This window comes from Cavia porcellus, unplaced genomic scaffold (assembly GCF_034190915.1).
Source record: "Cavia porcellus strain 051 isolate PalLab524CR breed Dunkin Hartley unplaced genomic scaffold, mCavPor4.1 scaffold_26, whole genome shotgun sequence".
In the NCBI taxonomy this organism is placed as follows: Eukaryota; Metazoa; Chordata; class Mammalia; order Rodentia; family Caviidae; genus Cavia; species Cavia porcellus.
Window position 1 is genome coordinate 24,398,196 of NW_026947509.1, and position 11,286 is coordinate 24,409,481.

Consider the following 11,286-nt stretch of genomic DNA (forward strand, 5'->3'; position numbering starts at 1 on the left):
AGACCTTCCCCTTTTTATCCTTTCAACAAATATTAGCAACAAACTATGTAGTACATAAATATAAATGTCATATTTTGTATGTTATAAATTTTCTATATTTGACGTTTAATAATAAAAGTAATAAATACAATTTTCTAAAACTCAAAAGTCTATCCATGACAGAGATTGTGATATTGATGCTGATGGGTTATTATGTGAGAAGACTTTGAATAACACACATAGCCATATGTTTAAAGCCCAGAAATCAACACAAAACACGACTAATTATCTGTGAAACTCTATTGCATGCAGCACTAGAACTGCTACACATAAGAGAGCTTGAAACCATTAATTTCACCACATACATGTATATCAGAACATCATGTTGGTACACCTTACATAGAAACAATAAAAAATAACTCAGAAAAACTATCTGTTAAGAGTCAATATTTAATACCAACAAGATATTCTGAAACTGAGTGTTATGGATTAAGAACTGGTGGTCAACTTAATGCCAGCTGGATTACATTGGCATGGCACTGAGCGAAAATGCTCCACCTCAGGAAAGTTGCCAGGATAAATAGGTGGAGAAGAAGAGAGTTATTGAGGGTTGAGGCATTAAGGAGTCATTGTGGGTTCTCATACAAGTTGCTGTCTGAGCTGTTGATTCTCCTGGAGAGGCTTTGGTCCTCACATGGAGCATTGCTTCCTGGCTCCGGAGGGGAAGACATGTGCTGCTGGTCTCCAGCATGAGCTCGTCACGCTGCTTTCTGGCATGTGCCCGACTGTGCTTGTCATCGGAGTACTCGGGGCCTCCGTGTGGCTGAGGACGGCTGTGGTGCCTCTCAGGATAGCCCTGGTCTTTGTCGTGAGTGTGACTTCTTGGCTCCAGGGTAGAACCCTCATCCCACTAGCACAGCTCCTTCATCCTCCTGGCATAGGCTTTCTGGCTTCCATCACTGACCCTTGGTCTTCTCAGCACAGATCCCTAAAAGAGACTGGCGTGAGTCCTTCCTATGGGCTCTGGACCTCCAGTTGGACTCATGGGAGGGAGGCATTGTCCTGAGCTCTGTGTTTTTATCTGGACTCATGTGGGACATTGCCGTGGGGTTTAGGCTCTTGACTAAATAATCTATGTCTTTGGTGTTGGGTTAGATTTCCTGCATTTCACTGTGTGAACTTCCGGTGACCACCATAGAAATATTATAAATTCCATGTCCTAATCCTAGTTGTTCTCTGTGTACAACCCCTCACTAGAACACTGAGTCTTCCCAAATCATCGTGAATCTAACTCTCCTACTATATGCATTAAATGTTTCTGCAGTAGTGGAACTTCTGAAAACTGCACTTTGCTACTTACAAACCAACACAGCAAATACTGGAAAGTCTTGCCAAGACCAGCAGAGGGCACAGGCCAGAGGCAGGTTTTCGCACAGACTGCAGGTGACTGGCAAGCACTGTGCACTGGCTGCACAGAAGTACACGGCTGCATCTCCAGGTTGGGTGTCTGTGATGTGCAGGGAGACCTGCTTAGCTGTCTTGCTGAATGAAACAAGGAGTCTTTGCTTTTGCACACTCACTGCATTTGAACGAATGTCAATAATGAGCTGGGGCCCCTTCCCAGCTTCTTGTCTGTACCAAGGGAAGTAGGACGAAGCACTGTCCGAGTAAGTACAGTTGATGACAGAGGTGTCTCCCTCCTGCACACGCAGGGTGCTGGGAAGCTGCTCCAGCTGCTCTGCTCGGCCCCCTGCACAGAGGAAAGGAAAGCAGAGAAAGTCAGATCACTCTCCACAGCTGACTTTTTTTTACAATATTGTAAGGAACCTAAGTAAAGCCAGTCTTCTCTCTGGACATCTACAGAGCACCTGTTAATATACAGTGTCTTTCGGCCCCAAATCCTCAACTCACAATCCAGCTGCAACCACAGGAACGTGAGCAGAGCCTGAGCTGGAGTCCTCATGGTTCTTCCCAGTTGGATCAACAGTAGACTTGCAAGCTCTTGCCAGAGAGCTACTTCTCGTGTCAAGGTGTCCCTTTCTTCCACTCTAGTGACTGTACTGGTTTTTGGCACTGTCTTCTCAGCCAATAAGGAAAAAGCTGTGCTTCTGCTCTCAGCCTGCTCACTCTGAATCCCTGAAATAAACCCTCCACCTACAGCTTCAGCACCAGCTGGGCGATACTGCCCCCTCGTGGTCACATCGCTAAGTTCTGACTCTGGTTCCATGTTCTCTCACCTTATGAGGGACTCAGCCAACTGCCAGCAGCAAGGAGAGGATGGCAGGGCTGGTTCAGTATGCAAAAGCAATAATGGCTGTAGTTCCTCATCCTAACCGAATGAGAGCTTTTTACAGTCCTGTATGATCACCTTCACAGTTACGTAGCAAGCGGCTCACAAAGTTCTCTGAACAGTGCTGATCCCAAGATGCAGTCCCTCTTGTCAGACCCAAACAACACTGGGAGCCTGGAGACCAGGAAGGAAGTGCACATGCCCTGCCTCAGGAGTCTGTCAGTGACTTTCTAAAACCACACTAACAAGCCTTTCACACAGCCCACGCTCTCCAAAGCAGCAGTGTTTGAAGTAAATCCGTGTTCCCTGTTCCTAAGTATTAAGACCTTTAAGAGAGAAGGGCTTCTGTGCAGGGCTCTGACTTATGCGCTCACTGGGACTCTTCAAGATGAGGTACCAACAGCTGTCTACCAGGATGGGAGTACTGAGAGGAACTCGGAGGGGCCTCCTAGCAGTCCTGCTCCTGTCCAGTGGGCAGTGCCTCACTGACTGGAAGCCTGAAGGACACCCCACCTGCCACTGCAGGCTCAGTGATGCTCACAGTGACAGAAATGTGGCTTTGGAGGCTCTGGCTATTAGTATAAAGCTTAGAATGAAAAACCTATGTCCAATATGCTGAGCAGAATTTTAAAAAGTGAAATTATGTGCTTCTGTTACTCAGTATCTAAATGTCAAAGGCACTTCTGAGCTTAATTGCATCATCTACAACAAATGCTTCAAAGTTACAGTGCATATCACTTTACAGTGAGTCCTGTGAAGTAAGAAGCCAACTCATGATTTCAAACTGCAGTGATCTATGGTCTCACATAAGGTTATCTAAAATGCTCTTCTTCCTGCTGCACAGACTTGTGTAACAAACCTGTCTTTAACATTCATCCAGAAGACAAAGATTCTTGCAAGGTGCTCTCCCAGCACCTGCCCTCCACCAGTGAGCTGCAGACAACTCGGCTTCCAGGCTCTGAGACCACAGTGCTTAGCCAGGCAGATCCCTTTTGCTGATGATCCCTTCCCTCCCTTCTATACAGCCATAATTTTACAGCTAATTTCACAAATTATTGTTGAACTTGCTGAACTTCCTAATTTCACAAATTATTGTTGAACATCTTAATATATAATACTACTACAGTTTTCTCCAACCAAATGGAGGAAACTACACAAAAGAAAAGAATTGGACCATACGGGAAGAAAGTAAAATTATCATGCGAGAAGGAAAAATGAGTAATATTGGACACTGGAAAAACACTGACGGCCAGGGATATAGCTCAGTGCCACAGCACGTATCTGGCAAGTGCAAGGTACGGGTTCAATTCTCAGTACCAAAAAAAAAAAAAAAAAGAACAGAGACAAAAGGCTTTCATCCTGTGTGTGTGTGCGCGCGCGTGCGAGCGCTAGAAAGGGGTAAAAGGAGAGAAAGAGAGAGACAGACAGACAGAGAGAGAGAGACAGAGAGAGACAGAGAGAGATTTAACATTACTTATAATGGCAGAAATGAATTTTGCATTTCTGAAACAGTAAAGAAAACAAAAGCACTTCATCTGTGCAAGAAAGGACACTCTTAAAAAGGAATACAAAAATATATATCAAGTATATACCAAAATATTAAAACTGTTTAAGGAGATTAAAATGTTAAATGCCCTGACTTGATTATTCAACATTGTATAAAAATGTCCCTACAGGAGAGATTTTGCTCCAGGAGTTTGTAGGCCTGTTTTCTGTAATATTATTCTAGATAGGGAGTGAAAAAGTTCATCTGGACTGGGAGGGTGTCCGGTGTGCCTTGGAAACTCAGCAAATCCTGGGCAAATGTTAGACTAATGATAATTTCTTTTCTCTTGTGGCAATTGTTTATACAGTTAAGGCAAAAAGGATAATTAGCAGGGAGCTAGGAAAGCAACCACGGGGGTAAACAGCCTGGAAAGGTCCGTAGAACAATCTTCACACACATGAAGTGCATAGAGCAAAGAAATTGTAAATTTCCACCTTCCCCAAGGTATGATAACTTTCTTGGAAATGAAGACCATCTCAGGCTCTTCTCCAGAAGAAGAAGGATGCTTGTATTAACAGTTCCTCAAACTCAGTGATATTTCCTGTAGACATTCTGTTACTTGTTTTTCTAATCAGGTTTCCATTACTCAGATAAAAATATCTGACATTAAAGCTTAAAGAAAGAAAGACATGGTCCAACTCACAATTTCAGTGATTCCAGTCCATGATCAGCTGGTTCCACTGCTTTTTAGCCGGTTGCAAGCCAGAAATATCTCAGCAATGGAGCAGGAGAGAGACCAAAGCAAGAGAGAAGGCTCATCCCATCTTTGCCTGAGAAACCGTCTGCTTTGTTCCCTTCCTTCCTTCATATCTCCCTTCTTTCTTTCATCTCTTCTTTCCTTCCTTCTTTCTTCCCTTCCTTCTTATCAATAATTTGTGATTTTATAAAATACTTTCTACAGTCAGCATTTATAAAAGTATTGAATTAGTGATACTAGTAAATCTGACAACTCCAAAACATCATTCTCATTTAATTGACAAATCTGACACATTTCACATCACCCAGAAGCAGCCAACCTAACTGAAACAGGGAACAGCTGGCTGAAGCCTGAGTGATGGTGCCAGCTGGGAGAAACTCTGTCAGAAATATGGTTCACGTAAGCTGTTACCTCAGGATTCATTTTTAAGTGTGACACATTTGCCTTGTGACACCAACAATTTCCAGAAAAAAACAGTAAGATGTAGTTTTACAGAATTTGAAATTTGCAAATACAAAAATGAGCTTAAATTTAGTGGGAAAAATAAATACGGCTAGTTGTGTCCAAATTTGAAATGTAATCTAGAGGGTAAGTACGGCTGCTGTTTTCCTCCAGTCTTTTTTGTAAAATGTTGGCTGTGTCACAAGGAGTGTCCTGTGCTTTCTGTAAGCTGAGGCCTGCTGAAATGTCACACATTCCTTTTTAGCTTTAACCTCAGCCAAAGTGTCAACTGAAGCAGGCAGTTCTATAGCCAGCAGGAAGTGGTATGAAGGAATAGAGAGGTTACTGTCCAGAGTAGCAAATTGTTCTCATCAGCAGACCTGCTTTACATTAGCTGGGGCAGCTGCTACAGATGGTTGCAAAATGTGTAACAAAATGATAACAAAAAATGTAATACCAGTGGCTTCTGGCACACAGTGGGACGGGCTCCAGTGAGGGCGGGTCTGGCTACAGCCTTCTGTCCAGGGTTTTCTTTTCTTTTCTTTCTTTCCTCCTTTTTTCTTTTAGTTTTATCCTGGGTCAAGAGCATCCGTCTCCTTCCTTCTGGTCTTCTTCAGAATGCTGTATTCCAGCATCTGGGCTGTTTCTCTCACAGAGGTTTTTTACGTTGCTGCTTATTGATGAGCCATATTCCCAGCTCCCCAAAATCCCTGACTGATTTTATTTGAATCTGTTTTGATTGATGGTTGTCTTGTTTTCACTGATTTTTTTCAAATCTGTTTTGTTTGATTACATCAAGTCTAAGGGTATAGACAACTAATTTGAAGACAATAAGATTCACTGTGATACCCATTGTGGTTTGACTATTATCTTCTTTTGAAGTCCTACAATGTCTTCAATGTTTTGTTTTTATTGATTTTGTTCTGTATTATTATGTTCAGTTTTATTATGCCTGATAACAGGAGAAATTCTATTGAACAAGAGATATCACGGTAACCATTGTGGATCACCTTGTAATTTGGTTTTAAGACACATACTGTGTCCATCCTTTTGTTTTGATTGACCTCATTTTGTTTTCTCTCATTTGGTTTTATTCTCTTCAAAATAAAAATAAATAAATAAATGTAATACCTGGACTCGGGAAATCTTTGGCACAGTTCTGATATTCAGCTTCATCAAAGTTGCTAACATGCCACTCATAAAACTAGGAATACTGCAGAAGATACTTGTAAATAAGTTTATGAAAATGTCCTCCAAGTTTCATGAAATTGTACCCACATTTTTCTTTCTGTTGAATCTTTTTCTTCTCCGCTTGTTTTCTTACATAAGTGCAGACTTTTACACAGCCATTAGTCTATTGAGTTAAAACATTGTTTTCATTTTCTGGCTCAAAATATTTTTCTTTTGTTCTGCAGCTAAGATACACTTCATCTGTCCAATCATAGAATACATTGCTCTATCGATGCCAGTGTCTAGTTTCATTTCCATATGTTTAATTTTTTTTCTTCTGAAGTCTTTCAGATAGCTGAAGAAAATAGCTTATTAGTGGCATGAGGTGATCATTAAATTGCTTATCAAAAATATGAAAAACTGTGTTGGCCTGTTGCCCAACATCCCAAAAAATACAGATTTCCATTCCTAGAATCTGAGGAAGGAATTCTAGCAAGTCATATTTCCAAAGCATAACCAATATCTTGAATACATAAACCAGGCATGGCGGGGCACACCTGTATTTCAGCACTCAAGAGACTCAGCCAAGAGGACTACTGCAAACTCAAGGCCGGGCTGGGCTATCTAGTGAGTTCAAGGCCTTTCTGAAATGCATAGCAAGATATTACATAGGTTCAATACATAAACATTCAACAGGAATAGTAGAAAGTCTAAAGGTATTCCTTGGCAAATCAGAAAGCCTATGACATCTTTCAAAGACTCAATTGGTTTCTTGTAAAAGATTAACCACCACTTCTTGGGACAGGAAAGTTTCCCATAAGTATCAGTACTAGATCCCAGCTGTGATTTGGTAACTGTCCAATGCTGTCTTTCAAATATTGAACACCTCCTGTGCCAACTCTCTTTTGATGAATTTTTGAATCATAAGAGGGTGGAGGGATCATAGCACTTCTTCTTTTCAAATAACCAGTCTTTACCTCAATATAGTTCTCCAAACAGGAAATGAAAATGGATTTGCTGAACTTAGACAAGAAAGTCTGTTTAACACACCTTTGATGAGCAGAGGAAACACCAATACACCAGGCAGGCAATGCCCCAGCGCATGCCAACACACACATGGAAGGGTCTGAGGCAGCAACAGAGAGCCCGCATCTCAGCTCTAGAGGACACTAACAGAACAGGCCCAGTCCCCACATCTAGAGGCCAAGACCAGCTCTGTACCAGCACAAATCCCATGGCTGTGTGACTGTCGAACAGCAAGCAGCACATTTCTGGGATGTGACTTGGACACCATCGCGGAACTGTGAGCCCCAGAGGTATCTTTTTCTCCCTGGATTATCTGACTGGCTATCTTTTTCCTGGCTGCTTTTATTTTGTTGTGTTTTGTTTTGTATTTTGTGGTCATTTTGGTTTTGAATTTTTTCTTTCATTTTTTATTTTTCTCCTTTTCCCTTTTTTGTTCTTTCTTCCACCTTTTTTCACTGCTTAGGTTTATTACTTTATGTTTTTGTTTTCTTCTGCTGATCCTCTTTTTTTCTTCAACAGCCCCTTGAATTTATACTCCCGTGTGATAATAAAGCAGTGTTGCTGCTGCTTCACTCATCTGGAGATGTCACCTTTTCTTCGAACTCTAGTGAATTCCTGAAACAGTTGTCATTCTCAATCATGGTATTTACTTGAAATTTCAGATTTACCTTCTGAAAACTTATCTTGTTGTGAAATTTTGTATCAGTCATTATATAGATTGGTTTTATTCTATTCTATTGGTTTTATTTTACTCTATTCTATTTATGCTTGGATTACTTTTATTATGTTGGGTGATATGGGCAGCTATTTTGAAGATAACAAGAGGCATTATGGTAGCCATTGGTGATTTTCTATTATCTTGTTTGGAACTCCTATACTATTCTCACTGTTTTGTTTGATTGGATTTATTCTGTTTCATTTTGTTTGATTTCATTTTCTTTAAAATAAAAACTCAATAACACAAGGGAAAGCCATACAAAGGTTTAACAAAGAACATAATTTTAAGACTTCATCTTAGGAAGCCAACTAGCCAGCCTTTCTAGTAAGCCACACAAGCAATGATGGGGCCCTTGGGAACAGGAAGAGATAAACAGGGTGAGGCCAAAAGTCTAATGGGTAATTCTGATCACAAAGTATAAAATAACAGGCTTGCATTAATATTGAAAATAAGTAGATCAAATATAGTGAAAACATAAATTAGGTTAACATCAACTGTTCTACATAAAACGGTTCAGAAAGTAAGGATGTAATTTTGCTCAATATACTTGTCTTGCATGTCATTAACAGAATAGCAAATAGAAACATTTGTTGGGATCTGGCCAATTTCTCCAACTGCCTGGATGAGGGATATGGTGAAAGGATGAAAGAACAGACAGAGAAAAATTTAGTAACATACAAGAGGAGGACTGGGAGAACAAATCCCTCAGAATAGGCAAAGACAAAGACACCTCAAGCTAGCCACTATTTATTGGGTGCGCACAATAACCAAAGGAAGTATTGAGTGACTCAGAGAGCAGGCAGGTGGTGATCTCATGCTGATGAGGAATCTATGTTGATGAGGATGGCAGGATGTGCACAGTGTTCTTGCAATAGCAGGAGGGGAGATATGGTACACTAGTAACTTGACTTTTCCACTAGGTAAAATTTTTTTATCACTATTTGGTTTCCAAGGAATCAGCTGATATAATATTGTCCTGGAACATCACAGCATCATGGTCCTCAGCTATGACCAGAGGCACAGGAGGTTATGTTTCTGTGTACCACAGCCAGCTGCATTGCAAGACGCTAGGCCTTAGAGGATGACCAATCACAACTTAAGTATGAAATTATTGCCCCCAAAGATTATATACAATGACTCTCAACAGGCACTGTCATTACTAAGAGACAAAATCATCAATCCTAGGTCATTGAATACACCCCTATGATAATAATTCAAGTCACATGGGAGATGGAAGCATCCAAACAATTCAGGCCCAGCATGTACAGCACTGGAAGGCTCCATCATAGCTCCAGCTGAGGTCTCAACATGGGTGAGGGACCACTGTGTCAAAAAACAGCCTTGTCCCTGGTTGCAACTAATTCCATAAAATGCTGACCTCCTTGTCTCCATCTGAAAGATTTTTAATGAATCCAGTATCATCTGTGATAAAAAATAAATAAAAACAAAAATTTACACTGCTGGAAACAGAAGATTTTTCTTCTAAATTGATGCAAAAATAGAAAAATTATGGTACAAATGAAAAGATTTAGCACCTTAAGGAAGGCAAGAGACCAGAGAAGCAGCACAGGTTGATGAAAAGGTTTATTCTGGAACAACATAAATATAAAATAATATATTGATAAAACCACTTACCTGTGTAAAAACAAACATTTGAGTGCAGGAAAAGTTTTGTCTTTCAATACGTATTTACAAGGGCAATTAGAAGAGGAAAAAAGAATAACTTGCAGTATCACTCATAAAATTAAAACAGGTTTTATAAGAGTTAAGAAATTTGAAATCCTCAGGTTAGTTTATACAATTAGATGAAAGAAAGCCAAAACGTTATTTCTAACTTTAATGAAGAAAAGCTATCAGAAGTTAGCCATGATTTATCTATGCTACAAGATTGCAAACATTTGAATATTTTACTGTTTTCCTATACCATGCAGCTATTAATTGTATTTTCAAATCAGTTAGTAATCCTGTTATTAAAAGTAAAAGCCTTTCTAGTAAGAACAATATTACTTGACACTGACATCAGATGTCCTTGGAAGAAAGAAATCTGAATGTCACACAAAAGTCCACCCTAGAGACTTGTCATTTCCCTAAGACATCCCTGACTTTCAAAGAGAGTTCCCAGAGTATTCTAAAACTTACTTGGTCTTCCTTAAAATACGGGGAACTTTGAAGTTGACCTTGTCTCAGAATATTTTAAAATGTTCATGTCTTAAAAACAATGGGAAAATCCTGAATTTAAACATGAGAATGGCAGGCTGTGTACCCAGCCCCAGTTCCAGGTTTGCGCACGGGCTGCAGGTGCCTCAAGAGCTCTGTGTGCTGGCTGCACAGAAGTAGGAGGCTGAGTCTCCAGGACGGGTAGATGTGATGTTCAGGGAGAGATGTTTATCCTTTTTATTCAAAAAGACAATGAATCTTCCATCTTGTTTGTTGGCTGTATTTGAAAAAATATTTATGAGCAACTGGAGACCTGCACCAGGTTCTTGTTTATACCAGTAGAAATAAGAGGAAGTGCTGTCCGTGTAAGTGCAGTTGAGAACAGAACTATCTCCCTCCAAGACACTTGTGAAAGATGGATGCTGCTCCAACTGCTCGCCTCCACTCAAACCTGAGCAAAAGGAAAAGTCAGACAATCACCAGTCATCCTTCTCCAGATTTTGCAGGGTTTCCTATATCAATTTCACTCAACCTGGGAAGGCCAGACTCGTCCCAGGCTTACGAAGAATATTACTAAACACCTTGTTTCCAAAAGCTCTCAACTCACTGTGCAACTGCAGCCACAAGCACAGGAACCAAGGAGCAGTGGGTGTCTTCATTGCCCTCTCCAGGAGGGCTGCGACCTTCAGCCACGAGAGATGCTTCTGCTATCAGGTTTTCTCTTCCTCTCCTCCAGAGAACAGCAGGTTTTTAAACTGTCTACAGAATCTGCTTGTTTTGTGCCCTGCTTTTAAGAATTCAACCTCAAGGTCTGTTACATATTCTGCATCAAGAGAGATGCTCTGCCATCTTGTGGCCAGATCCTCAATTACTAAGACAACCCTTCATGTTCTGTTTTATCCCATAGCTGTGAGACTCACTGATACACAAAATGGTTGAAGGTCAAAAAGAGTTAAATCTCAAGCTTTTCTCCTATCAAAAATAATGTAGGTTAGCAGAAATCAGGCCCCGTAACAAATGTACAGTTGAAAATTGTATCTCATCTCAGCATGCTACTGACTTATTTTAATTAACTTTAATATTTTAGCTTTTCCAGGCTGAATGTAACAAAATTAGTGCTATGATCGACTCTCCTAAGCAACTGAAAGTCAAACTTTGCCTCCCCATCCTTCTCCTTGTTATGAAGTTGGCCGGAGAATCAGCCAAATCAACCAGGGAAGGTAACTCTTTCAAGTGACATTTAATCCCAAAGACCTGAGTAA

At 40.5% G+C, this 11,286-nt stretch overlaps 1 protein-coding gene, 1 long non-coding RNA gene, 1 pseudogene and 1 gene segment (V, D, J or C); 1 reads left to right on the plus strand and 3 right to left on the minus strand.

Annotated features, from left to right (window-relative positions):
- Positions 1 to 204: 204 nt before the first annotated feature.
- On the minus strand, positions 205 to 2,221 carry LOC106028628 (uncharacterized). The gene is made up of 2 exons (XM_063236630.1): positions 1,891 to 2,221; positions 205 to 1,729 (listed from the first exon to the last, which is right to left on the minus strand). The coding sequence occupies exons 1-2, from the start codon at positions 2,204 to 2,206 to the stop codon at positions 1,332 to 1,334; spliced, it is 714 nt and encodes a 237-aa protein (XP_063092700.1). The 5' UTR covers positions 2,207 to 2,221; the 3' UTR covers positions 205 to 1,331.
- Positions 2,222 to 6,157: 3,936 nt separating this feature from the next.
- Positions 6,158 to 7,166, minus strand: LOC100713486 (exocyst complex component 5-like; annotated as a pseudogene).
- A 1-nt stretch (position 7,167) lies between these two features.
- Positions 7,168 to 8,113, plus strand: LOC134473121 (uncharacterized). Its single transcript, XR_010043225.1, has 2 exons — positions 7,168 to 7,439; positions 7,669 to 8,113. It is a non-coding gene; the product is annotated as an uncharacterized LOC134473121 (long non-coding RNA).
- Positions 8,114 to 10,061: 1,948 nt separating this feature from the next.
- Positions 10,062 to 10,805, minus strand: LOC134473122 (T cell receptor alpha variable 5-like). The segment is given in 2 exon segments: positions 10,062 to 10,475; positions 10,632 to 10,805. Coding segments are annotated over 2 exon segments (357 nt in total).
- Between the last annotated feature and the right edge of the window lie 481 nt (positions 10,806 to 11,286).